The sequence below is a fragment of the Lemur catta genome, chromosome 7 (assembly GCF_020740605.2).
Source record: "Lemur catta isolate mLemCat1 chromosome 7, mLemCat1.pri, whole genome shotgun sequence".
Classification (NCBI taxonomy): domain Eukaryota; kingdom Metazoa; phylum Chordata; class Mammalia; order Primates; family Lemuridae; genus Lemur; species Lemur catta.
Window position 1 is genome coordinate 21,549,979 of NC_059134.1, and position 27,736 is coordinate 21,577,714.

At 38.1% G+C, this 27,736-nt stretch overlaps 1 protein-coding gene across 4 annotated transcripts in view; it reads left to right on the forward strand.

Annotated features, from left to right (window-relative positions):
- Positions 1-252: 252 nt before the first annotated feature.
- The window catches only part of DDX6 (DEAD-box helicase 6), a 34,685-nt gene continuing 7,201 nt past the window's right edge, over positions 253-27,736 (forward strand). Inside the window, exons 1-11 of one of the 4 annotated variants that reach the window (XM_045556341.1) lie at positions 253-356; positions 3,642-4,115; positions 7,500-7,563; positions 9,459-9,563; positions 18,201-18,330; positions 19,684-19,830; positions 21,106-21,200; positions 23,166-23,288; positions 23,963-24,091; positions 25,532-25,648; positions 26,859-26,922. In XM_045556341.1, the coding sequence (XP_045412297.1) occupies positions 3,916-4,115; positions 7,500-7,563; positions 9,459-9,563; positions 18,201-18,330; positions 19,684-19,830; positions 21,106-21,200; positions 23,166-23,288; positions 23,963-24,091; positions 25,532-25,648; positions 26,859-26,922 (1,174 nt within the window). In that variant the 5' untranslated portion in view covers positions 253-356; positions 3,642-3,915. Of the gene's footprint in view, positions 357-662; positions 855-982; positions 1,097-3,641; positions 4,116-7,499; positions 7,564-9,458; positions 9,564-18,200; positions 18,331-19,683; positions 19,831-21,105; positions 21,201-23,165; positions 23,289-23,962; positions 24,092-25,531; positions 25,649-26,858; positions 26,923-27,736 lie in introns of those variants that run through there. The other 3 variants (XM_045556338.1, XM_045556340.1, XM_045556339.1) reach the window with 3 other exon arrangements.

A 27,736-nucleotide genomic window follows, 5' to 3' on the forward strand; every position in this document is an offset into this window, starting at 1 on the left:
CCCCCCCACTGGCCCACCCCCTCGACTTGGTACCCCGCAGCACCCCCAGCCCCGAGGGCTCCGGAGCAGCTCCCCTCAGGCCACCCTCATGGCCCGGTCCCTCTCCCCTCAGGTTTCCCCTGGCGCGCCCTCACGGACCCCCCGCAGCGCCCCCCGCGAGCTCTGCGGAGTCCTGCCCTCCCTGTGGGTGCGCCGTCGGTCCCGGCCAGGCCCCCTTCCGGCCCCCGCACTCCGTCGCGCGCCGGCGTCCCGGGGCCACTAGTTCCGCGCGTCCCTGGATGGAGGCGCGCCCTGGGGGGCTCGGACGCGGCCCCCTCGGCCCGGCAGCATCCTCCGTGGGCCACGGGAGAAGTCAGGTCAGCTTCCTGTCCCTGAGCAGCTGCCCCACCGGGCAGTTCCCAGAACGTGTCCTCGATCAGAAATAAGTAGATCCTCGTCTGGTCTCAACCCCCGGTTTTCACTTTGGAGGGGCGAAGGCAGGGCGACTCTTGCCAGCCACCATTTTTCCCCATCATTTCTCCTCCGTTGAGGAAAATGCAGCCCTCCTGTTCCTTCAGAAAGGAACCCGTATTTCCCCCTTGAATTTTTCTCTCGTTAGTGTGTGAGAACGGTCCCCTATTTTCTCCTCAGGGGGCTTCCGCGGCCCTGCTTTCCCCTGCCGTGACGCCGAGGCGGACGCGGCGGCCGAGCTCTCGCCATCTTGAGTGGAGGAGGAGCCGCGGCCGCCGCCATGCGGAGAGGCAGTGAAAGAGGGAGGAGGCAGCGGGCGGGCAAGCGAGGGAGGGGGCAGAGGAGCGAGTAAGCCCAGCCCGGCGGCGACTTCGGCGGCGCCATGAGAGCGGGCAGCGGAGGAGGTAGGGCCGGACAGCTCCGGGAGCCGGCGGCGCGAGCGACCGGGCGGCGTGGCCCCCGGAGCGGGGCGGGGGCGGGGGCGGGAGGCGGCCGCAGCGACTGGGCCGGGTGGGGGCGGGCGGAGGTTTCTGAGGAGGAAGGAGCCGCCGCCATTTTGGGAGCTTCGAGTCAACAATAAAGGACCGAGGGTGCCGAGCGGAGTGGCCTCGGTGGTAGGAGTCGGGCCGAAGCTGCGGGGCGTGGGGTGAGGTGGTGGGGTCGAGGGCGGCGGTGCCGTGGGGGTTCAGGGGAGCCTCTCGGGCCGGCGTGGGGGGCGCTCTGGGGCGGAGGCCTAAGGCCTGGCCCCGGCCTGAGGAGCAAGGCGGGCGGCAGCTGTGTGGGGTACGGGCGGCGGAGAGGAGTCGAATATAGGAATGTGGTGCGCGGCGGGGTCGGGAGGAGGAGTGGGCCAAGTGCTCGGAGGAGTTTTATAGAAGATGAGGGAATGTGGGGCCAAGGCAGGCGGCAAGGACCGAGGGGGATGGTGGTGGAGGTTAATAGGGTACGAGGCGGCCCTATAGGGGGCGGCAGGGATATGCTGTACTGGAGGGCTCGGTTTAGGAGAGGGCCGGCAGTTGCTTGATTGCGGTAGGCCTTGTAGGTCGATAACGAGGGTGTTTGTAGAGTCCTAGATTTGTGGAGGAAAAGGGGATTTCTGGGTTGGGGTAGTACCTTCGGGGCCTTATGAGGGGGGGAGTTCCTATTGTTTCCTACCGGAAGACCTGGCCCCGGGCTCTTGTTGCGCAGATAGGATTGCAGGGCCCCAACCCTTTTGTGTTTATGGTCAGGGGGAGCTGACTTGTGTGTGGTTGGGTGGGTGGGGGGGAGCCCTCAGTCAGTGGGCTGCAATCATTGGCTTGTCTCTTTCCCTTATCTCTCACTCTCTTTTCTCTTCCACGGTCCCCTTTTCCCTTCAGAATAAAACCCAGGCACTCCAACTTGCAGCCAAAGCTTAGGGAAACTGCGCTGCATTTGCAAACAAAAGCTCTTGTTGGCGATGACGATACTGTTTTGGGTGTGAAACTGTCAATTGCTAACTACGATCTGGGAAGTGCTGTAATTAACTTAGCCAGGGGCTCCTCCCAACTACGTTTCTTCGGTTTTTTTTTTTCTTTTTGATAATGTAGAAATATAACTTGCAAATCTAAATTGGGAAGGGGTAGGAGGAATATTTCCTTCTCTGAGACAGAACGCTGCAGTGCAGGTTTCAGTTTAAGAAGGGTGCAGTTATCACATCGTCTCATTTTGGGTTTACGGAGATGGGAGGTCTTAACTGTGCGTGATGGACAGACATGATGATATCGTTCAGTCTTTAGAGGTTGCACTTTTCATCCTCTTAGTGGTTTGCAAACATAATTCTCCCCGTGTGAACTCCATGATATCGTTGATCATAATATAAACCTGTCAATACAGGAAAGTAGCTGTTGACCATATCTGTTTAAGAGGTCGGTCAGAGTCAGGAAGACTTCAAAATAAACAGCTTTGTGTATGTGATAATTAGGATTTGCTTGTGAGCAACTTGTTCAATTTTTTTTTTTTGTTAAAGGAAGACATGAGCATTTTCTAATTGACTTTAAAATTTTGAGTCTGAGATGCTGACTTGTGTGGCAAAAATAATCAGCACTGATAAGCTATTTTTTTTTTTTGGTAAGAAATTAAGATGTTTAAAAAATAAAAAGCCAACAATAGTGCTTTGTTTTCTCGTGTTTGTATTTTAAGTTTGTATTTATTAAATTTTAAAAATTTTTAATAAGATTTCCATTTAGGGAACAATTTAAAAATAGAGGTTGACCAGTTTTTATTAGATTTAATACTTTGGGTTTCTTGGAAAGTTTTACTAAAATTACTAGTGTGTTGGTCTTTCACAGATTTTGTAACACAGGAAATTTCCTTTGTGTGTGTGTGTGTGTGTGTGTGTGTGTGTGTTTAAATAATGCTCTTTTAAACTAGGATACATTTTTGAGAAATTTTTATATTGAAAGATATCTCATAGTTTTTTGGTATTCACATTTTAAGGTAGCTAAATATTTATGTGGCTGTTTGGCTGTTTTTGAAGCAAAAGATTTTAACATGTGGATGTGTCCATGTCCCTTGACTGCTTCATTTATTGTTTAAAGGAAAAAGCAAGGGAGAAAAATACATTTTTCTTCATAAAGTTTAACTTTGTAGTTGAAATTCATAAGGGCACAAAAGTTTTTTTTCTGAAAGTATAAAGTTCAAGTCAAAAGGTCACTTAACTCTTCAAGGACTCTCAGTTGCACCCAGAAATGGAAAACAAAATTAATGAATTGTCTTGTTCAAATCTACGTTTACTTTAAGTAAATTATGTGATACTTCACTGAGTTGTAATGCAATTAAGTATAATGAATCATTGACTTTTAGAGATGTCAGAGACTTTTAGAGAATTCATCAGGGAGGTAACTGAAGGGAAGAGATTGCCATTTGACAACTAATGCTAATTTAATCAGTGTTTTTCTGCCTAATCTCTGGGCTGCTTTGAACTCACAGTTTTAAATGTTTGAGATTGTTCTTGCTGTAGGTTTCTTTTTGAAGCAGTTCATCGTGTCTTTCCTAGCTTCACTAGTGATTTAGTCTAAGTGTAGCTGTGTTCTTAATTCTTTTTTCCCACCAAATTGTTTAATTTATAAGATGACAGTTCTTCTAAAAGGATTCTTTTATAGGGGAAACAAAAAAGTTTTTCTGTAACTTTCCTGTATTTGCTAATTTGTTTTTTTGTTTGTTTGTTTCAGATTGAAGTGAGTGAATTCAGATATAATTCAAGTTTGATAGAGGGCTTTTTAAAAATAAAAAGTTGATTCGGTGCATGAGAGCAAGTTACTACTGCTGCTTACCGTTCAGAGACTTACAGGTGCTTGCCTGCATTGCAATAAAGGACTCATATTTTGAGCAAGACTTATATTTATCTCTTCGTTTTGGAGAGCCTAATAAACTGTTATTACAGTTTCTCTACTGACTTTCAAAAGTTTTGAAGTTTGAAAGAGACACCTTTGCAGTTAACACAGCATGAGCACGGCCAGAACAGAGAACCCTGTTATAATGGGTCTGTCCAGTCAAAATGGTCAGCTGAGGGGCCCTGTGAAACCCAGTGGTGGCCCCGGAGGAGGGGGCACGCAGACACAGCAACAGATGAACCAGCTGAAAAACACCAACACAATCAATAATGGCACTCAGCAGCAAGCACAGAGTATGACCACCACTATTAAGTAAGTGTTAGAATAAATAATAAACACATTTGGGGAACCAAGGAAATTTTTGTTACTTTATTGTTGACTGCTTTATGTATACCTTAGTTTAACCATTTTGATTGCAAATAGAGGACAGATGACTTTGTTTTATGGTCAGTAGGTATTTGCAATAAACTAATGTATTTATGCTATAATTCATTCAGCAAGTAATGAAAATAGGCACAGATGGTATGTATCAGTTTTATGTAGATTATTTTTTGAAACATTTCTTCCATTTGTAATTAGCTCACTGTAGAAGTTACTACCTGAGTGTATACATTAATGAAATGATCAGATTCATTTTGTTTTTGGCAATAAAGTTTTCCCTAGTATTGTAACTATACCTTACCCTAGTTAAAATGGCAGTTAAAGCCTTTTTTTTTTTTTTTTTTTTTTTGAGTCAGAGTCCTGCTCTGTAGCCCTGGCTAGAGTGCAGTGGCATCATCGTAGCTTGCTGCAGTCCCAGACTCTGGGCTCAAGTGAACCCTTCTGCCTCAGCCTTCAGAGTTGCTGGGACTATAGAGGCACATGCCACCACACCCGGCTAATTTTTTCTATTTTTAGTGGAGACTGGGTTTCCTGACTTCAAGCGATACTCCTGCCTCAGCTTCCCAGAGTGCTAGGAATACAGGCGTGAGCCACCTCACCCAGCCTCAATCTCAAATTTTAAATTTAAAGACTCAGTCGAATCTTCAGAGTCTTTAAAGACTTGCCCAGAATAGTTCAAGCATATTCATTCATCAAAAGTTTACCCATAACTTTTTTTAGTTTATGGAAAATTGCTTTTTTACTTTTTCAGAAAAGCTTTTTCTCATTTTACACACGAAAGTAAATCATAAGGAACTCAGGATCTTGAACTGTTAGACATATTTCTGCGTAGTCCCAAAACCCTTTGTTAATTCCAAAATTTAAGAGTCTCATCTTACTACAGAGTATTTTTTTTGAAGCTGAATGTGTGTAGGCTATTTGTCATCTGTAAGTGCAGACTTTAAATTACAGTATTTGAATGGTAACTATAAGTTCATTTGTAGGAAATTGATATTTAAGACTCTTGACCCCAATTTAGGTTTGGCTTTTGTTAAGAACTAGCCATAGAAAATGATTTAACCTCTAGAAATCTTTGTAAGGTGATAATACTGTGGTTTACTGTAATGTTTTATTACAACTTAGATCTTTTCACTTCCTAGAGAAAAATAGCCCTAAGCTACCAGAATATGATAGGTGATTACTGCTATTAGGTTCAGTAGTGACCTGTGAGAATTAATTCCCAACAGAATTAGTTTGGTCACTGGGAGAACTGGCATTAGTGCAAATTCTATTATTTTTAAGGCAAATGGTTTAGTTGGTATAGAAATTAAGGATATTTTCTAAATTGTAGTTTGTCTTGACAAAAATAAATAGACTAGCAAAATTGGGCTATTTTAATTCTTTTTTTGTCACTCAAACAAGTTGGCATTATATTTTTAATTCTTAAGGATTGAAATATATAAACTTGTGTTACTTCATTATGGGAGTATTTTCTGTTTGAAAAATTCTGATTTAGGCCGGGCGCGGTGGCTCACGCCTGTAATCCTAGCTCTGGGAGGCCGAGGCGGGTGGATCGCTCGAGGTCAGGAGTTCGAGACCAGCCTGAGCAAGAGTGAGACCCCGTCTCTACTAAAAATAGAAAGAAATTATCTGGCCAACTAAAAAATATATATACAAAAAAAAAAAATTAGCCGGGCATGGTGGCTCATGCCTGTAGTCCCAGCTACTCGGGAGGCTGAGGCAGTAGGATCGCTTAAGCCCAGGAGTCTGAGGTTGCTGTGAGCTAGGCTGACACCACGGCACTCACTCTAGCCCGGGCAACAAAAGTGAGACTCTGTCTCAAAAAAATAAAAAAAAATAAAAAAAATAAAAAAAAAAGAAAAATTCTGATTTGAGTTAACGGTGGGTTTTGCTTTTTCTTTTTTGCTTTTCCTAGGATTAATGGTTTCTTTTAAGTTCTGTCAATTCTTCAGATCTGTTTATATGTCATTCTTCCATGAAGCTGTCTAGATCCCATCAAACTGTCTCAGAACTCTTTTAATATTTATCTCTATCACTTTCTCATTTTAAATAGTTTTTTTTACCTCATTATAAATTCCTTGTGGGCAGGTTGCATTGTGTCTTATGCGTTATTATTCACGATTTGTTGAATTTGACAGTCTGGCAAGCTGACCTAGGATGTTAAAATGACATTTGTGATCGGAAACTTGATGCTTTAGGCTGAGATGACAGTGGCTTTGGAATTGGTAGCAAAGAGTTAACTGTTAGAATATTTGCATTATGTGGAACCTAGCTTTAAGTAAAATAAGTGCTATGAACATTTTGAAATCAAGCCTTTGAGCGGTTTTGGAGACTCTGGTTATGTAAGAAGAGCTACAGTGAAATCAGTGAAGATGTTATTTTAAAGATGACACAGTTGAAAGCATTGTCTACAAATGTTTCCTGATGATCTTTTTTTATTAGTTGCTTTTGAATATTTATTTTATTGTTTGAGGTTTTTACCTGATGAAAAAGAGAATTTTATTTATTTATGTTTTCCTTGTTTTTATTCTTTCATGGTTTCAAGCGTCTCCAGTAAGAAAGATTAATAGAGATGTTCATTAAGAGCTAATGTTGAGTTCATTTTGCCAGGTGCTGTGCTGAGTGCTTTACGTAAATATTTGATAGAATTGTTAACGCATTTTATATATGAAAGAATAGAGGTTTAGAAAAGTAACTGGTGCAAGTCACAAAATTAGTAAGTAGAGTGGGGACTTGAACTCAGGTCTGAAATTTCAGAGGCGATGGTTTTAACTACCACTACAAGTTACAAATTCAGATGCCTGCAGGGCACTGTGTCAAATTAGAGGGTACTTGTTCTGCCTAAAGGGGGCAGCTGCTTAATTTTAAACTCTTCATTACTAAGTCTCTACCAAGCTGTTGCCATGCAGAAATCTGGAACAGTGTTGCTAAAGCTCCCAGTATTTCAAGAAAAGCCAAAATCTGAATGTTATGTGAAATGTCGTGATTTTTAAATGTTGGCAACTAATTTAAATTAAAGCACACACTTTGTAAGTCAAACAAGGCATGTTTTTTACAACAGTTGCACTGTTTACTACACTGCTTCTCTTAAGGGTATAGATTCCTTAATCCTTTCTGTTCTTGGTTTTTGATCCTCCCTAGATTGTTACTCTTTGTGTCTAAAGTGGTTTAACTGTCTTGTTAACTATATTCTTACGTAAATGGCAATATATGAAACTTACTGTGATGTTTAGAAATTAATTATAATTGAGATGAGTCATCTTCTTTATTAAGTAGGATGCAATGAATACTTCAAATTTACTGTATTCTTTCTAGACCTGGTGATGACTGGAAAAAGACTTTAAAACTCCCTCCAAAGGATCTAAGAATCAAAACTTCGGTGAGTTGGTTGTACAATTGTGTAATGGAAAAGCTCTCAAAGTGAAGCAATAATCTCTCAGTATCTGCAGGGGATTGGTTCCAGGACTTGCTTCCACTTCCCCTCCCTGCAGATACCAGAAGTATCCTTATATCCTCAAGTCCTAAAGTCCTTCCTGCTGAACCCACATATAGGAAAAGTTGGCCCTCTGTATCCTTGTGGGTTTGCATCCTGCCTGTACTGTATTTTCTATCCTCATTTGGTGGGTTTTTTTGTGGTTTTTTTTTTTTTTTTTTTGAGACAGTCTCACTCTGTTGTCCTGAGTAGAGTGCCTTGGTGTCAGCCTAGCTCACAGCAACCTCCAACTCCCAGGCTCAAGTGATCCTCCTGCCTCAGCCTCCCAAGTAGCTGGGACTACAGGCACACACTACGACACCTGGCTAATTTTTTTTATTTTTAGTAGAGACGGCGTCTCACTCTTGCTCAGGCTGGTCTCAAACTCCTGAGCTCAAGTGATCCTCCCGCCTTGGCCTCCTAGAATGCCAGGATTACAGGTGTGAGCCACCATGCCCGGGCCTCATTTGGTTTTGATTCGGGTGTGGAACCCACAGACTTGGAGGCTGCATTGTATTTATAGGGAAAAAAAAAACAACCAAAAAAAAAAAAACCTCTACGTATAAATGGGTCTACACAGTTGTACAGGGGTCAACTGTAGTTACTTATTTTACTCTTTTTTTCTTTTTTTTTGAGACAGAGTCTCGCTCTGTTGCCTGGGCTAGAGTGCCGTGGCATCAGCCTAGCTCACAGCAACTTCAGACTCCTGGGCTTAAGCAATCCTTCTGCCTCAGCCTCCTGAGTAGCTGGGACTACAGGCATGTGCCACCATGCCCGGCTAATTTTTTTCTATGTATTTTTAGTTGTCCAGATAATGTCTTTCTATTTTTAGTAGAGATGGGGTCTCGCTCTTGCTCAGGCTGGCTGTTTACTCTTAAGTTAAAATCATTGAAATTGTGTAGGTCAGGTATCTTAGATTGCCAGAATTTTCCTCCATTCTTTGGTGGAGGTATATATCATAAGTGTGCGTATATTAAGTAATGTGTAAATGGAATACTTTAATGATTTTCAAGGCATTTTCTCAATTTCTTTTGCTCCCAGCAAGCCAGTAAGGTAGATATTCAAGCTAGATATTATCCCCATTTTGTGGATGAGAAAAGGAAAGTTCAGAGAAGTAAGTTTTCTCAGCCCAGTGTTCTCAACCAGGGATGATTTTGTCCTCCAGGGATATTTAGCAATAGCTAGAGACATTTTGGTTAATTTTCTGGCCCAAAATGGCAATAATGCTAAGCCTGAGAAATAATGATTTAGCCAAGGATATTTGTAGCTAATGAATGGTGGAGCTGGGGTTTGACTCTATATCTTATGATTTGCAATTTGTGGCATGATACTTTTGTAGAAATAACAGTATTTCACCAGACCTTATAAGACTGTGAGCAGGGTAGCCTTTCTCCAAAACATAGTTTTTAAAATGGCTTGTGCTCAAATTGTACCATACTTGGCCAGTGTAAACTCCTTCAAGCTGGTTCCTGTGTTTTTGTGATGTGTCCTCTTCATTTTTCTTGAGCACTTTCTTACTTTTTGGCATAACGTGACGTCTGGCTTATCTTACAGCTACCCTGCCCCAGCCTTGAAATCTAATGAGCCCTGATTCCTTTTAGTGGCGAGTAGTATGTTGAAGGGAAAGTGGTTATTCTCCAGGGAAAGCTGAAATATAGATTAAAACAATCTGCGTATATTTATATTAAGATTGGGTAGGTAAAGAATTAAAGTCTCTCAGACAAATTTTATTGAGCATGCTAACTACCATGCTTTTTTTTTTTTTTTTTTTTTTTTATTTTTTCTTTGGTTTGTTTGAGTAGGATGTGACCTCCACAAAAGGAAATGAGTTTGAAGATTACTGTTTGAAACGGGAGTTACTGATGGGAATTTTTGAAATGGGCTGGGAAAAGCCATCTCCTATTCAGGTATGTTCACCCGTTTTATCAGATATATAAGTTTATGTGTCAAACATTACATACTTTCCTTTTTGCTCTGTGGGGGTGGTATAGTGAACCAGCATTTCTCTCTCATGTATACATTTTTCTGAGCTTCTTATGGGTAAATTACAAAATCATGGCTTTTTACCTCTAAATATTTCAGTGTGCATTTCCTAAGAATAGGGATGTTCTTTAACCACAGTAGTTATCTTCAATCAATTTAGCATTGTTACAATATTTCTATCTCATCTGTAATTTGCGTTCTAATTATTAATTGACCCAAAAATGGCCTTTGAGCCAGTTTTTTTCCCCCTTCTATACAGGATCCAGTCTAGGGTCAGGTATTACACGTGGTTATTATGTCTCTTGAACCTCTTTCAATCATGAGCATTTCCCTAATCTTTTTTTTCTCTTTTATGACATTGACATATTAAAAATACAGCTCCTCCTCTTTTTGATAGAACATTTCTCATTTTGGGTTTGTCTGACTTTCCCAAGTACTTAGTCTCAAGTTATGCTTCTGAGCCAGAATACTGCAGAAGTCATGTTATGGCCTTCTCAGGGTATCACATTTGAAGGTATATATAATGTCCTCTATTCCTCAGTGGTGCTATTAATTTTGATTACCCTGTCAAGGTGTTGTTTAATTTTTCTACTGTTTAATTAACTGCTTTTTCCCTCCGCTTGAAACTGATAAGCAGTCTGGGGAGCATTTTAAGACCATGTAAATATCCTGCTCTTCATCAAAATTTTCCCCTAGTGTTAGTACCCATTGATGATTTTTGCTTGCTCTCATCTTTACTCTGATGGATTATGATGAGTTTCCAGCTCTAGCACTCCCTCCTCATTTGGCCCTTATAAAGAAGAACCTTACAGCCTCCTTATTCTCATCTGAGTGTGGATTTATGAATTTCTTTTTTTTTTTTAATGGTGTTTGTTGTGTTAAAATTATACAAGGTTTGGTCAGTGTAAACTCCTTCAAGCTGGTTCCTGTGTTTTTGTGATGTGTCCCCTTCATTTTTCTTGAGCACTTTCTTACTTTTTGGCATAACATGATGCCAGGCTTATCTTTTTTTTTTTCCCCCCCAGATTGGAAAACTTTACTTACTTATTTATTTATTTATTTCAGCATATTATGGGGGTACAAAAGTTTAGATTATGTATATTGCCCTTGCCCCCCACCCCCAATCAGAGCTTCAAGCGTGTTCATTCCCTAGACGGTGCAAATCATACTCACCAGGCTTATCTTATACCTACCCTGCCCCAGCCTTGGAATTTAATGAGGCCCTGATTCCTTTTAGTGGGGAGTAGTGTTAGGGACCAAAACCCAGGCATTAGGTACTAAGTTTGCTATTTCACTCCCTGGCCCTTTCAGTGGAAAGAGCAAGAAATAAATGCATATGTATAGATACGTACACATATACATGCATACATACATATACATGTATATATAAACACATGTTATACATATGCCAGTTTGATAATTGTTTAAGTTGATGAAACTGTTGAATCCCAGCCATGGTATAAACAAACATTCTGATATCACTGAGTACTTTTTTATAGAGCAAACATGTATTGAGTGACCTAGTATAGACACTGGGATTCTGTAATGAACAAGACAGATAAGGGTCCTGTCCTACAGTTTGGTGGAAAGGACAGTAATTGTACAAATAATTTCTATACGTTATGATGGATGCCTTTGTAGTGTGGATGGCATTTGTATGTAGCCATTGGGGAAGATGGGACAGTCTGGAAGAAGTGATCCGTGTTGTACGAAGAGAAAACTGGGGTACTGATTGCCCAGAGGTGAGAGTATACTTTTGGCTGGAGAAAGCATCAAGACAAGGGTTTGCATTATCAGATAGGCAGTTTGGGTATAAATATGAGAAATATCTAGGAATCTACTTTGATGTAGTTCATGTTAATCCATTTTATCTACATGAGTAAAGAAGTATTAACGAAAGCTCTTTTACCGTATGGACTTTGTCGTTCAACTTTTATCTCCAGTAACTAGCACAGTGTCTGCTTATTTAGAATGGTCTGATGAAATTAAGATAACCTACTCTATAGGTAAACTTGGTCTAGGGAACTGCTCAGGTTGAATCCCAACTCCACTTCTTCATAAGTTGGTTATTTCGGATCTCTATAAGCCTTGGATTCCTGACCTATACAATTGAGGTATTAGGTTAATGCAAAAGTAATTGTGGTTTTGGACCATGAATTTTTTTTTTTTTTTTTTTTTAGACAGAGTCTCACTCTGTTGCCCAAGCTAGAGTGCCATGGCATCAGCCTAGCTCACAGCAACCTCAAACTCCTGGGCTCCAGCAATCCTGCTGCCTCAGCCTCCCAAGTAGCTGAGACTACAGGCATGCGCCACCATGCCTGGCTGTCTTTTTCTATATATTTTTAGTTGTCCGGTTAACTTATTCCTTTTTTTTTTTTTTTTTTTAGTAGAGATGGGGTCTGGCTCTTGCTCAGTCTGGTCTTGAACTCCTGACCTCAAGTGATCCTCCCACCTCAGCCTCCCAGAGTGTGAGGATTACAGGTGTGAGCCACCACACCCAGCCTGGACCATGAATTTTAAATTATTATAACTAGGCTCAAACACAGCTTTATTAATCAAAATAGGAACCATTATAATCAACACATTTTTGCCAACAGAAATAAGTTTGTTTATTCTTGTAGCATAAAAATCTGCTTTGGGATTCCACGAATTCTTGGAAAGCATTTTCTGCGTCCTGCTGGTTTTGGAAACGTTTTCCCTGCAAAAAGTTTTCGAGATGCTTGAAGAAGTGGTAGTCAGTTGGCGAGAGGTCAGGTGAATATGGCAGATAAGGCAAAACTTCGTAGCCCAATGCATTCAACTTTTGAAGTGTTAGTTTTGCAACATGTGGTTGGGCATTGTCGTGGAGAATTGGGCCCTTTCTGTTGACCAATGCCGGCTGCAAGTGTTGCAGTTTTCGGTGCATCTCATCAATTTGCTGAGCGTACTTCTCAGATGGAATAGTTTTGCAGGGATTCAGAAAGCTGTAGTGGATTAGACCGGCAGCAGACCATCAAACAGTGACTGTGACCTTTTTTTGGTGCAAATATTTCTTTGGGAAGTGCTTTGGAGCTTCTTCTCGGTCCAGCCACTGAGCTGGTCATCGCCGGTTGTCGGATGAAATCCACTTTTTGTCTGCATGTCACAATCTGATTGAGAAATGGTTCCTTGTTGCGTACAAGAAGAGAAGATGACACTTCAGAATGACAATTTTTTTGATTTTTGGTCAGCTCATGAGGCACCTGCTTACCAATTTTGTTCACCTTTGCAATTTGCTTCAAATGCTGAAGGACCATAGAATGGTCAATGTTGAGTTCTTCGGCGGCTTCTTATGTAGTTGTAAGAGGATCAGCTTCGACAATTGGTCTCAATTGGTTATTGTCAACTTCTGATGGCCTGCCGCTATACTCCTCATCTTCAAAGTTCTCGTCTCCTTTGCAAAACTTCTTGAACCATCTCTGCACTGGATGTTCATTAGCAGTTCCTGGGCCAAATGTGGACCCATTTTGAACTCAGAATAAGAAAATCACTTAAATTTGCTTTTTGTCTAACATCATTTCCATAGTCTACAATAAATATAAACAGCAAGTAATAAATCGTTAGCAAAAAAACATAAAGCAAGAAATGTGCATTAAAATGATGTGTAACATAACCACATTTATTTAAGAATGTATTCCAATATCAAACAGCAAATTTCAACAATGCTAAAACCATGGTTACTTTTGCACCAACCAAATAATAGTGTATATAATAGGGTTGTGAAGATTAAGTGAGCTCATTCATACATGTAGTACAGTGCCTAGTACATGATAAACACTCAGTAAATGTTACAGGTTATTTCACATAGTAGTTTTATTTAAAAACGAAATTAGTTAATTTTGGCAGAACTAATTATTAATGAACACTTGCTAACTCCTATTTCTCACTTTGTATTAAAATTTAAAGTTGACTTTGTTACTTGCACTGCCAGGGTTGATGTAGCATATAGGCAGTTAACTCTCAGCCACTTCACCAGTCTGACATCTAGCTAAAGTAATCTCCCTCACAGGATTTTTATTGTGAAGATCAAATGTAGTGTATAACCAAAGTATTTTGAGATAGCAACATAAACATATTGTATAAATATAAACTACTGTTTTAGATACCTAAGACTGCCATTTGTATTGCCTTTTTCTTCCCTATTGTTTTGTTTTGAGGATCCACAGAAAGCACAAGATGATGTTTCACTTAGAATAATTCAGAGTAAGACCATAAATAGTATTTTACTAAAAAGAAATTTACAAATTCCCTACTAAAATTTAACCTCTCGTGCACTGCCCTCTACTCTCCTTTCCATTCTTATCTGCTCTTTCTCCTTTCCAAAATATATCTATTCTATAGTGCTTGGTTTTATAGTTTTATCCGAGCAATTTTTTCCAAATATTAAACCCTTCTTGATGAGTGAGTCTTCTGCATTTGAATCTTTTTTAAGAGATAGAATTTATAGTTAGGCGTGGTGGCTCATGACTGTAATCCCAGCACTTTGGGAGCTGAGGTAGGAGGATCACTTGAGGCCAGGAGTTCAGGACCAGCCTGAACATAGCAAGACCCCATCTCTACAAAACAAAAAAATTAGCCAAGTATGGTGAGGCAGGAGGCAGGAGGCTGAGGCAGGAAGCTTGCGTGAGCCAGGAATTTGAGGCTGCAGTGAGCTATGATTGTGCCACTGCACTCAACCCTGGGCGACAGAGTGAGACCTTGTCTCTTAAAAAAAGAGAGAGAGAGATGGAATTTAGTCACAGTTTGGCTGTAACATTGTTGGAGAATTAGGCACTTAAAATTATATGCTCTCAAAAGAGGTTTTACATTGAGAGGCTAGCACCAGATATACTCATTACAGATTGCTCCCACACATCTTCCATTGGTGTAGATTTGTGACTAGTTCTATGTCTGGATACTGTGCCCAGTAGAATGGATATGTTGAATTCTCTGATTGCTAATCATCATAGCCATAATATGCGACAATATATAAATGTATCTTAACTTACAGACTATCCATATGTACTTTAAGTTTTATCCTTAAACAGTTTTTGTAGGGTATAGTACCTGTCAAAGAGGGCAAAGGAATAGAAGTCAGTGGCCTTAATCCAAATCAGTCAAAAGTCGAACTAAAAATGGGAATGCAGATGCCCTCAATTTAATTCCGCCTTGCCTCACTTCATTCAAAAATTTTATACTTTAAGGTACCTGATGCAGTTAGATAGATAATACCACCTATCTTACCTTTTTTAATTGCTACAAAACTAAGTAATTAGCAAATAGTCTGTTAAAAACCAGGCTACTGGCACCACAGAAGAGAAAACCTGAGGTATGAGAGAGTAATGGGAGCTTCTGGAACAACTGAAGATTAACAGAGTTGACTTAAAGTAGGAAGGAAGAGATTTACATCAAAGGGTTAAAGCCAAGGTTTTCTTCTTTGGCTGTTTTATCGTAATAAGCAGACTGTTTAATGCTAGCTGTAAGAACAAGATAATGATATTGTCACTGGACCATTTTCACAGTTATTCTGGCAGCTATGTTATTATGATCACATGGAACCTATTTACCCCTGTGATTGGGGTTCTAGGTAGAAAGTGTGTCATGGTGGGAAATGGAAGTCAATGTTGCCTATTACTTATTGATACAGTAAGAGTGTTAAAGTGCTAGAGATACTTCTTTTGGTCATTAGCCCAGGTATAGAAGGAGCAAATTATGTCAGTGATTGTGAATGTTTCCTAATTTATTTTTCTAATTTTTCAGTTTTAGAAATTAAAAATTGCATATCATCTGTTTTTAACAATTGAAAAACTAGTTGAACATTTTCAGCCATTTATTGTATAATTGTGTTTTAATGTCCAGATCACACAGATGAATGGACTTTCCTCACTATTTTGTCGGTGTCAACAGGACACGTGTAGTGCTATTCAGTGAATAGCAATTTTAGCTTTTAAGAAAGCTTGTTAAAATGGCTCTTATTTTTAAGACTAAAGATTCTGGTTCTTTTCTCAACAACTATTAGTATGAGAATTCTGTTTTACAGTGGCATGGTAATATTTTGCCACGTGATAAGAGGATGTAGTGTTTTTAAGTAGCAAACTGAACCATTCAGTAAGTTCTTTTCACAAATACAGTACCAATCTAACATCTCTAGGGCATATGCTTTAATTTGCATAACGATTAATGAAGCGTTCTATAGTTTTGAAGTTGGAAGGAAGTCTTTCCTTTTAGTATAAATTATATGGAAGATTTTATAGAAAAACTAGCCTTTTAAAAGTATTTCTAACGTTTTTAAAATAACCTTTACAGGTGGACAGTCACCTTTTGAATTTAGATATGTAAAATGTATTAGGTGTATGTTACTGAATTATATTTGGCCTTTTATTAAAGAAATGATATGTTGATTTCCATTTAAAATTCAAAGCTCTAGAACCAAGAACTAGGTTCTAAATTCTTTGATTTCTTTTCTGAGTCTTTTAAGTAAGTAGTGAAATAAACTCTTTGCTAGGTATTTGACTGCTAGTTTCATGTCTACATCACACTCCTCGTCCTTTTAGTCTTTCTTTAGAATTTACCCACCATAAGTAAAACCATGGGAAATAAGACCCTAAATCTGTTTTTCTCTTCTTTTGTGACAGGGAATGATAATACTTCTCTGGGAGCAGAAATGTGCTTAGTTCTTTCATGTAATTATGGTTAACTTTGTTCTCATTGCATGGGAATCACAAATTAAGAACATAAACTTTTATAATACAAAAACCTTATTACTTATGGGAATTTATTTGGTAAAGGCCTTGAAACAATATATGAACATTTCTATAACATTCCAAAGCATTTTCATCTAAAAAGGAAAATCCTAAATGCTTTTAGTTTTTAAGACAAGAAGGAGAAGGCCTTACGTGGAAAAATGGGTTTCTTTTTCCAAAATCTGTGAAGAGTAGTTTCCGGGCCTAAATACATCTGATGTAAGTTGCTGCCATTGCTGCTTATACTAAGCTGTTGACATTGTCTTTTCTAGTCTTTTATGACGAGCATGTGCTTTCAAAATTACTCGTTTGGGTTAGTGCCTAATAATTTACCCTAACACCGGCAGATCTGTTTGTCCTTTAATAGAAGTCTGAATTTGAACTGCTATTTTCTATTTGGAGCTAATTTGTAAAACTTGAACCACTTAGAGTCTGATAGTTACTTTTTGTATCTGAAATGTAAATGATGTCATTGGATCAGTATATTAGATTTTAGAGTTAGAAGTGAGAGGCAAATACTGCCTAGCTAGCTGTCCTATAAAGTTAAATTTAGGCAGAATGTTTTTTTTTTCTTAATACTTGCCTTCAAGTAGAGATTTATAGAGACTTTTTTAAAAAACAATTTTCAGAGGTTTGGAACCTCAGTTCTTTTCACATGAAATATTTTCCAAACGTACATTGTATTCTGATACCTTTGTCAAGCTAAGAGCCCATTCAGTGACTAGAGTGTCTGTGGGACCACATTTTACTGTTATTTGTAGCAGTAGAGATTTTTTAGCTAAGCATTGTCTATGTGTTCTGCTTTCTCCTTGTTTGTACCTGTTATTTTAATTTTTCCCTGTATATGTGTATTTAATTTTAAGTAACTTATGGAAATCCTTTGCCATCATCTGGGAAATTTAAGTTAATAAGAAATGTTATCGGCCAGGCGTGGTGGCTCACATCTGTAATCTTAGCACTCTGGGAGGCTGAGGCGGGAGGATTGCTTTAGCTCAGGAGTTTGAGACCAGCCTGAGCAAGAGCGAGACCCCGTCTCTACTAAAAAAGTCACCCTCAGTGATATGAGCATAGATTGAGATAACTGAAATAGAATTAACCCTCTACTAGAGCATACCTCAAGATAGAGAAGTAGGCTGTGAGACACAGATATTGGAAGTTGATGTAATATATAAATAAATGCTGTATAGGACCTGAGGTTAAAAGTTCCCAGCCTATTCCCGTTTTGTGCAAGGATAAGGTGTCCAAGCTATAGTTTTTTACCAAATGGTTTACTAGATTCAAAACACCATATATAGTCTTTTTTTCCCCCATTGTTACCATTTTGCTTTATTGTGGGTTTTTCATATGCTTTCCCACCCCCAAAATTTTGTGGTGAATATAATGTTTGTATTGAGCTTTTTAAGTTTAATATGCCACACACATTTAAATCTCCCATTGTCTCCATAGCCTTCTTACTGATGGTTGCATAATATTGCAAAGAGTGCAGTTTTTAAGTTGTGATTATGAATTATTGAGAGATGGATCCCTACCTTATTACACCCAGCTCCTGGTAGGAAAATACCATATATAGTCTTTCCTGAGAATTGTTTGTACTGTTTTTTCTGATTTTATACAGTTCTGATAAGTACTGGTTTGTAATGATGATGATGTTGACTGGTTCTGCTAATTCAATTTACCTGGGTCTCTGTTATTCATGTAAAATGCAAATGTAGGACACTTCAAAGCAATGCCAAAAGAGGTATCCTTCAGTGTATTTTAGAGCAGAATTTCTTGTGTATTGTTTTTATTCACAAGTATTTTGCATTATCTTGTCTCTTTTAGGAGGAAAGCATTCCCATTGCTTTATCTGGTAGGGATATCTTAGCTAGAGCAAAAAATGGAACAGGCAAGAGCGGTGCCTACCTCATTCCCTTACTTGAACGGCTAGACCTGAAGAAGGACAATATACAAGGTTAGTTGGAGAAAAGTTTGTGTTTGTTTTTAAACTAAGAATGGCCTTTTAAACCATGGAACTATGTAGAGGATATTCCTGTCTTTTTTTTTTTTTTTAGTCATAATTTACATAATCTGGAATTCTTTATTCTCTGTCTTTTCATAGTTTTTGGCGTAATTCTTTCCTTTGGATTTCTTCCCCCGACCCCCAATCCTGTTCCTTATATAGTTTTTGGTCTAATTGTCTTGTAAAAATGATTCCCAACTTTTTAAAGCAATTTCTAGTTTTCAAAGTACTTTTAAATGATACTGTTTTGGAAACATTCCAGTGAGATAGGCAAAGTAAGTATTATCGCTCTAATGATGGGAAAACTAAATCTATGAGAGGATAAATTAGTTGACATTGCTTCTTATAAACTATAGAACTGAATTGTTTCTTTTGGCAGATGTGTGTCAGCAGAATTCCTTGTAGAAACATAAACTTTTGTTTAAAAGCTTATGGTTTTGGGATTTTAAGAGCTTAGGTGGTAGGGAAGAAACATTTCCATAGTTGTACACAGGATAAGATGATAGAATTAACATTTTACCTCTAAAGGTTTTATAACTTTTTAGCTTTCCTTGATCTATAATTATTGTTTCTCTCTACTTCTGCATAATGAACCTGGGTACCAGGAGTTTCATACTAGGGTGTTTAGACGAGTGAATCTGTCAGATGTAGTTAGGACTCTCAGAAATGTTAAGTTAAGGTCAGGCACAGTGGCTTTACACCTATAATCCTAGCACTCTGAGGGGCCGTGGCAGAAGGATCCCTTGAGGCCAGGAGTTTGAGACCAGCCTGAGCAAGAATAAGACCCTGATCTCTACCAAAAATAGATAAAATTAGCTGGACACCTGTTAGTCTCAGCTACTCGGGAAGCTGAGGCAGGAGGATCCTTTGAGCCCAAAAGTTTGAGGTTGCAGTGAGATATGATCGTGCCACTGCTCTCTAGCCCAGATGACAGAGCAAGACCCTGCCTCAAAAATTTAAAAAAAAAAAGGAAAGAAAAGAAATATTAAGTTAATAAACTTTGAGCTAATGGTTGCCAACTCAACCCTTTAAAGGTTTGTAATTAAGAAGGATTCAGTATTGATATAGTAGTATTGCTAGGCAAAAGTCTAATTCTGGAACACTATACTAGGTTCTCTTTTAAAAGTTTTATTCATTTGACTTTTTTATAGTATCAGGCCTGTAATGATGCAACTTTTTAGTACATCTTAGTATCTAGATTATAAAGGCAGTATATCTGTAGTTTCTTAAATTCTTTAAATATAAATATTCTTTTCTCTCTCCCTGCCCACCTTGCTACTTTCTCTGTTCCTTGATGTTTTCCAGCAATGGTGATTGTTCCCACTAGAGAACTTGCTCTACAGGTCAGTCAAATTTGCATCCAGGTCAGCAAACACATGGGAGGGGCCAAAGTGATGGCAACCACAGGAGGAACCAATTTACGAGATGACATAATGAGGCTTGATGACACAGGTAGGTAATGATTAATATAAGGTAATAGCTCTCTGTAATTATAGTCACGGTTTATTTCTTCCAGTAAATTATTAAAAATTCTTTTTTTTAAGAATTAAGGAGTAGAAACACTGCAGTAAAAAAATGAATAAAGGAAATGACCATTTTTAAAAAGACAAATTTATAGTAATTGAAAAAGATATTCAAGTTTATTAGTAATTTTTAAAACTATAAATGAAAATAGCAAGTTAATATTAATTGTACCTGTTTAATTGGTAATGCTAAATATTAGTAGTCAATGTGAGAAATAGGCTGGATTGCATTATGGGGGTGCAAATTGATACAATCGCTATTGTGGAAAATTTGGTAATATATTTTAAAATTATAAATGTATGTTTTCAAGAATCTTTCCTGAAGAAATAATTGGAAAAATGCAAGGATGTATGTTTAAGGTTAAGTACTATGGGGTGGTTTGTATTACTGAAAAATTGGACCAACTAAATGTCAGAGGAGATTGGCTAAATACACTGGGGTATAGTCTGAATGGAATTCCATATAGCTGTTAAAGAGTGAAGCTGATCTATATTCATTTTTATGAAGAGATTTCCATGATACATTACTGAGTGAAAAAAGATAACAGGAAGAATGAGATTATTTATGTAAAATTATGTATAGATTTTAGTCAGAATTTTATATATAATTATCATGTGATTAAGTGATACATTCTTTATACTGCATAGTTTTTGACAGTGATTATCTTGTTCGATCCTTATAACAGTTTTTTGAAGACCATGGCTCTAGATTAGACCTGCTATGTCAGAAGCCTGGTAGGCCTTCTGTTATTCATTGGACATTGTCCTAAGACAAGAAAGTATGCCTCCTGTTTGGAGCAGGTGATTTGGGAAGCTGTAGCCCACCCAGTGCAGAAGTGAAACAAATGAATATTCTCTTGCCATCCTGAGGCAAAATGGAAGTCTCTATCCTAAAACACATTTTGTATCTTTTTGTATTATTTCTACGTCTACAACTGTGTTTCTGATAAAAGATAAATGGTCATGTACTGCATAATGACTTTTGGGTGAACAATGGACCATGTATAGATTATAATGAAGCTATATGATGGAATAGGCTGTACAGTCTAGGTTTATATAAGTATACTTTATGTTTCCTAACGATGCATTTCTCAGAATGGACCCCTGTCATTAATTGGTGCCTGACTGTATATGATAAGCCTTTACAATATCCTTTTTGCCCAAGTTAAAATTAATGAGAATATGTTTTCTAAATCTTACATAGTTCACGTGGTGATCGCTACCCCTGGGAGAATCCTGGATCTTATTAAGAAAGGAGTAGCAAAAGTTGATCATGTCCAGATGATAGTATTGGATGAGGTAATGTGTCTTCATTATACTGTTCTATACTTACTGTGCTTTGCTTATAATTGCCAGTGAACAAAACAAAAGCTTTTTGTATTTATGACCTTGTAATAAACATATAATGAGTCAGTTTAAATTAATTTGCTTGTAAAACATGTTTTACCCCTCAGAGGCAGTAGATGATACTCATAAGAGTTCAGCCTTGTGTCTTTTTCTTGGGGATGCTAGATAGTTTAGGTTTTATTTTTATTTTTTCAAGGAGAGGAGTTACTGAATAAACTCAAAGCTAAGTTCATTCTAAGTCTCTTTTCAGTGATACATTTTACAAAACATATGATGTTTCTGTATGGATATATGGATAGATTCCATGGATGCTCTTGTTAAATTATACCTATTCTTTAACCATATATTAACCCAAAGGCCTTAGGCATTGTTTTTAAAGTTGTCTTCTCTTTGTACTGCAGGCAGATAAGTTGCTGTCACAAGATTTTGTGCAGATAATGGAGGATATCATTTTGTGTATACTGCTTTGTATTGTTTGGTTTTTGGTCTCCGTTACATGTGTTATCTCACCAGTTTGGTTATAGATGCCTTTTAAGAACTTTGTATCCTTGGGATCTAGCAATGTTTTGTACATGTACAGATGGTCCCTGACTTCAGATAGTTCAATTAATGATTTTTTGACAAAATCGATCATGTGAAAGTAATATGCATTCAGCAGAAACTACTTCAGATTTTTAATTTCGATATTTTCCCTGGCTAGCAGTAGGCTGTCTCATGATGCTAGGCAGTGGCAGCAAACCACAGCTCCCAGTCAGCCACAGGATCATGAGAGTAAACAACTGATACCTTACAGTGTACTATGTTAGATGATTTTGCCAAACCATAAGCTAGTATAAGTTTGTGAGCATGTTCAAGGTAGGCTAAGCTAAGCTATGATGTTTGGTAGGTTAGTTGTATTAAATGCACTTTTTTATATTAACTCTTGATGTATTTTATCAGGACAGAATCTCATAAGTTAAGGAACATCAGTATTATTAATATTTTGACATAAAAGTTCCTTTCCTATTTGGTTTGTGTTTTTAGATAACTAGTTCGTTGATCGTGGTCTAATTCAAATCAAGCTTTTATCTTTGAGTAATGAGAGATAACATTTATTAATCATGGTGTGAGTTTGGGCATGGTCGCTCACGCCTGTAATCCCAGCATTTTAGGAAGCCAGGGTGGGAGGATTGCTTGATGGTAGGAATTTGAGACCAGCCTGGGCAACAAAATGAGATTCCAGCTGTACGAAAAATTTTAAAAAAGAGTTGGGCGTGCTAGTACATGCCTGTAGTGCTAGCTCATTGGGAGATGAAGTGGACAGGATCGCTTGAGCCCAGGAGTTTGAGATTGCAGTGAGCTATGATTAGGTCACTGCATGCCAGCCTGGGTGACAGAGTGAGACCCTGTCTCTAAAAATGAATGAATCAATCAGTCAATCACTGTGCCAGCACTAAGTGGTTTATGTGTTTTTTCATTTAAGTTTTACAGTAACCTTTTAAGGTAGTTATCTAATAAAGTAGTTGCTACAGTATGTAAGTAACAGCTGAATACAGCTGATAAATGAAGGAGATAAGATTTCAACCCATTTAGTTTAACTCCAGAACTTTTAACTCCTATACCATACTTAACCTGTTTAATGGGAATCACATTAAAATTCTGTTATGGGAGCAGGGGTTTTATCTGCCTAGAATTTTTTTTCCCTAGAAGATTATAGATTTTTTTTCCCTAGAAGATTATAGATTTTTTTTCCTCTTCTGAATCACTGGGAATTTATCTTGGTACCATTGGACTCTATGCAGTGTTGGAGAGAATTTACTGTTTACAGCCAGGAGAATTCTGTGGATGCTCTTATTAGATTATACCTATTCTTTGACCATATGTTAACCCAAAGACCTTAGGCATCGTTTTTAAAGTTGTCTTCTCTTTGTACTACAGGCAGATAAGTTGCTATCACAGGATTTTGTGCAGATAATGGAGGATATTATTCTCACGCTACCTAAAAACAGGCAGATTTTACTATATTCTGCTACTTTCCCTCTTAGTGTACAGAAGTTCATGGTGAGTATAAATCTGTACTTGGAATCAATATTATCCATTTGCCTATGAGTGTGCTTTTATCTATAATGACATCTTATTGTCAGTGAATCTGTTTTATTCTAATTATTTAAAGTTTTTGGCTTTTTCTTCAGCTGACCAAGATTTGTTGTCAGTAAATTAACTGTTTTTTTTTTTAACTGTAATAGTAATATGATTAAATTCCTCATTTTTCACTTATTTTTGGTGTCAGGATGACATAGCCATTGATGCTTAGGTAAATTATAGCATCATTCTATATGCAAAATGCAGGTTGAGTATCCCTAATGTGAAATCAGACATTCTCCAACATTCGAAACTTTAGTGCACCAATGTGATGCTTAAAAGAAAGAAATGTTCATGGGAGCAAATATAATGAATGCAAATATTCCAAAACCTGAAAGACTTCTTCTGGTCCCAAGGATTTCGGATAAGGGATACTCAGCCTGTAGTAGTAAATTATTAATAGCTGTATTTCTGAATCTGAAACATTAGGGTAATTGATTTCTATCATGACAGATCATATGTTTTGTTTTGAAGAGAGATACTTCTCTTATAAGCAAGTGTTTTGTCAGACAGAAATGTATAGGATATATTTCGAGTTCAAGAGATAAAATACTGCTTTCATACAAGTATAGGATTCTATTCTTTTTTCTCAGAATTCCCATTTGCAGAAACCTTATGAGATTAACCTGATGGAGGAACTAACTCTGAAGGGAGTAACCCAGTACTACGCATATGTAACTGAGCGCCAAAAAGTACACTGCCTCAACACGCTTTTCTCCAGGGTAAGTAGCAGAAGGCTTCTGCTGCTAAGTATCGTCCATTACTTAATCCCAGTAAAACAGACTATTTTCATCAATTTCCACACCATTTTCACTGTAAAAAAAAAAAAGAAAGGAAAGAAATTCTTGGCCGGGCGTGGTGGCTTATGCCTGTAATCCTAGCACTCTGGGAGGCCAAGGCGGGAGGATCGCTCAAGGTCAGGAGCTCGTGACCACCCTGAGCAAGAGCGAGACCCTGTCTCTACTAAAAATAAAAAGAAATGATCTGGACAGCTAAAAATATATATAGAAAAAAATTAGCTGGGCATGGTGGCACATGCCTGTAGTCCCAGCTACTTGGGAGGCTGAGGCAGAAGGATTGCTTAAACCTAGGAGTTTGAAGTTGCTGTGAGCTAGGCTGATGCCATGACACTTTAACCCCGGCAACAGAGCGAGACTCTGTCTCAAAAAAAAAGCAAGCAAGCAAGCAATTCTTAGTGTTTCCTAAAAGGCAGTTTGAGTTGTTTATCTGGAGTTAATATCATATAGTTGACAAATAACAGGCACTTTTAACTTTTCTGAAATACTTTGACCTTAATTACAGTTGATCCTCATTATTCACAGATTCTGTATTTGTGAATTTGCCTAGTCACTAGAATTTATTTATAATCCAGAAATCAATACTCTAAGTAGTTTCATAGCCATATGTGGACATTTGACTTGTGTTAAAGAATTGAGTCACTTGACATGCACATTTCCCAGTTGAGGTCGAAGAACACAGCACTGTGCCTTATTGTTTTAGCTCTCATACTGTGAACAAATGTCCTTTTCACAGTCTGTGCCATGTTTTTCAAGTTTGTGTGCTTTTTGTTGATGATTTCGCTGTAAATGGCCCCTACACATGGTGCTGATTGACATGCTGCCTGATGTTCCTATGCACAGGAATGCTGATGTGCCTTGCAGAGAGAATGTGTGTTACATAGGCTTCATGCAGGCATGGGTTATAGTGGTGTTGAGTCTGAGTATATTAAATAAGGTGTTCTTGAGCTGAAACATGTAAAACAGAGTTGTGTATTGATCTGTTGACAAAAAAAGTTGTGATCAGAGGCTAATTAGGAGCCTATCCCTGTATTTCCCCTAGCAGCAATTGTTCTGTATTTGCTAGTTTGGTATTTACAGTGACTTTGTAGACCGTAACTACTTTGAATAATTAGAATCAACTGTACTTTGCTCGTTGCAATTATGTGGCCCTTATGAAATATACTTTTCTACAGTAAAACTTATAAATTATTATTTGCAACTAATAAGAAAAATATTTACAACATTCTATCTCTCTTGTATTATGAGATTCTGAGTTTTAGGCCACATTAACATTTCTTGTTTGCTAGTCAGTATTTTTAAGATTTGGCAAACTAAATGAAGGTTTTTGTTTTTCCTTCTCATTCCTATTTTTTCTATGCTCAGCTTCAAATAAACCAGTCAATCATTTTCTGTAACTCCTCTCAGCGAGTTGAATTGCTAGCCAAGAAGATCTCTCAACTGGGTTATTCTTGCTTCTATATTCATGCTAAAATGAGGCAGGTAAGTGTAAAACTAAGACTTGCACAGATGTAACAAAAAATCTTTTTCCAAGTATTTCTTCGATTTTGTTTTGTTTTAATGATCCTCTAAATGTCCTAAGTTTAAGAATAAACTATTTCTTAGTAGCCAAAGGACCCTTCAGTTTAGACTCCTCTGAGGTTTAATTTTCTAACAATAAAATAGGGATAGCCCGGGCGTGGTGGCTCATGCCTGTAAATCCTAGCACTCTGGGAGGCCGAGGCGAGTGGATCGCTCGAGGTCAGGAGTTCAAGACTAGCCTGAGCAAGAGCGAGATCCCGTCTCTACTAAAAATAGAAAGAAATTATCTGGCCAACTAAAAATATATATAGAAAAAATTAGCCAGGCATGGTGGCGCATGCCTGTAGTCCCAGCTACTTGGGAGGCTGAGGCAGTAGGATCGCTTGAGCCCAGGAGTTTGAGCATGCTGTGAGCTAGGCTGACGCCACAGCACTCACTCTAGCCTGGGCAACAGAGTAAGACTCTGTCTCAAAAAAAAACAAAATAGGGATATTCATACCTCATAAGGTTGTTAGGAAGATTGAGATAATGTATGAATGAGTACTTTGTAAGCTGTCAAACATGGTATAGAAGTGAAATTTTATTCTTCCCTTCTTCAGGTAACCTCTCAGTTTGTGTATTATTTGATACAATTACCACATTGTAGTAATTTAAATTAGTTAAAATGAAATAAAGTGAAAAGTTTAGTTCTTCAGTCACAGCCACATTTCACGTGCTCTATTAGCCACCTGTAGTGACTTGCTACTGTGTTGAAAGTACAGATACTGAACATTTCCTTTATTACAGAAGTTTGTGTTGGACAGCACTGCTGGATTTTTAACTTACCTACATGGCCCCTCAGCTGACAATCTTTTTTACTATTCGCCTTTAGAAAAGGATGCAATCTCTAAATTTCAGAATTTTATTTAATAGAAAATAATTCAAAACTATAACATGACAACTTTTTTTTTCCAACTACAACATTGTGAAATTTTATAAGAAAACGGTTTCTAGACTAATAGATTAAGAATTTAACCAATTCATACTTGGTTTTGAAAGAATCTTATGTCATGGGTCATTTATATAAGCAGATTTGGGGTATAGAGAACTGATTGGATAGGACAAACTAATGGGGAAAATTTGAGGCTATGTATAAGTATTAACCAAATGGAATACATTGCTTTTTTCCTAGGAACATCGAAATCGTGTATTTCATGATTTCCGAAATGGCTTATGCCGCAATCTTGTTTGCACTGGTAAGTATTTTTGTATTTTCTTTACCCATTGGTTTTCTTCCTAGTTCTGCTTTGCTTTCTCTGTCCCTATCACATAGTGCAGCCTATGACACCACCACTTTCAGAATTCCTGAAGTTGAGAATGAACTCTAGTTAAACTCCTGAAATTGGGTTCCATATCTGAAACCGCAGAAGACTTTTTCTCACACTCATGCCTCAACTCTGTCCTTTAAAGTAGTTTTGGGGCTCGTCCCAGTGCAGTGATATTTACAAGTAATTGATCACAACCAGTTACAGATTCCTTTGTTTCTTCTCTGCTCCCACTGCTTCACTTGGCCTTTAAAAAAAAAAAACATTAAAGTAGCTTTGGGATTTGTTTTCTGAATAGTTTTAGTATACAGGAATGAGCTAAAACAAAATGAATTGTAATAAGACTCTGCCTGTGTTTTGGAAGTTGTTTATTGTGGCCTTTTAATTTTTTTCTTAGATGACTAATCTATATTTTGGTTTATTTTATCACATAAAGAACAACAAATGGGTCGAATAGACAGATCAGACAAACCAAATGGATTCAGTACCTTCCCATTGCTGCACTTATAATCTTGTTAATGGTATGAGATTAATAATCTTATTAATCTCATTAGGCTTCTGAGTAAAGAGAAGAATTGTGGCTTAATGGAGGTACAATGTAGATAAATATACTAACCTTATGTGTATTATTTGATGAATTTTTGCATGTATATACCCATATGAGTAACCACCCAGACCAAGATTTAGAATTCTATTTCAGAATCTATTTTTATATAACAGATTTTTATAAACATACTGTTCTAGC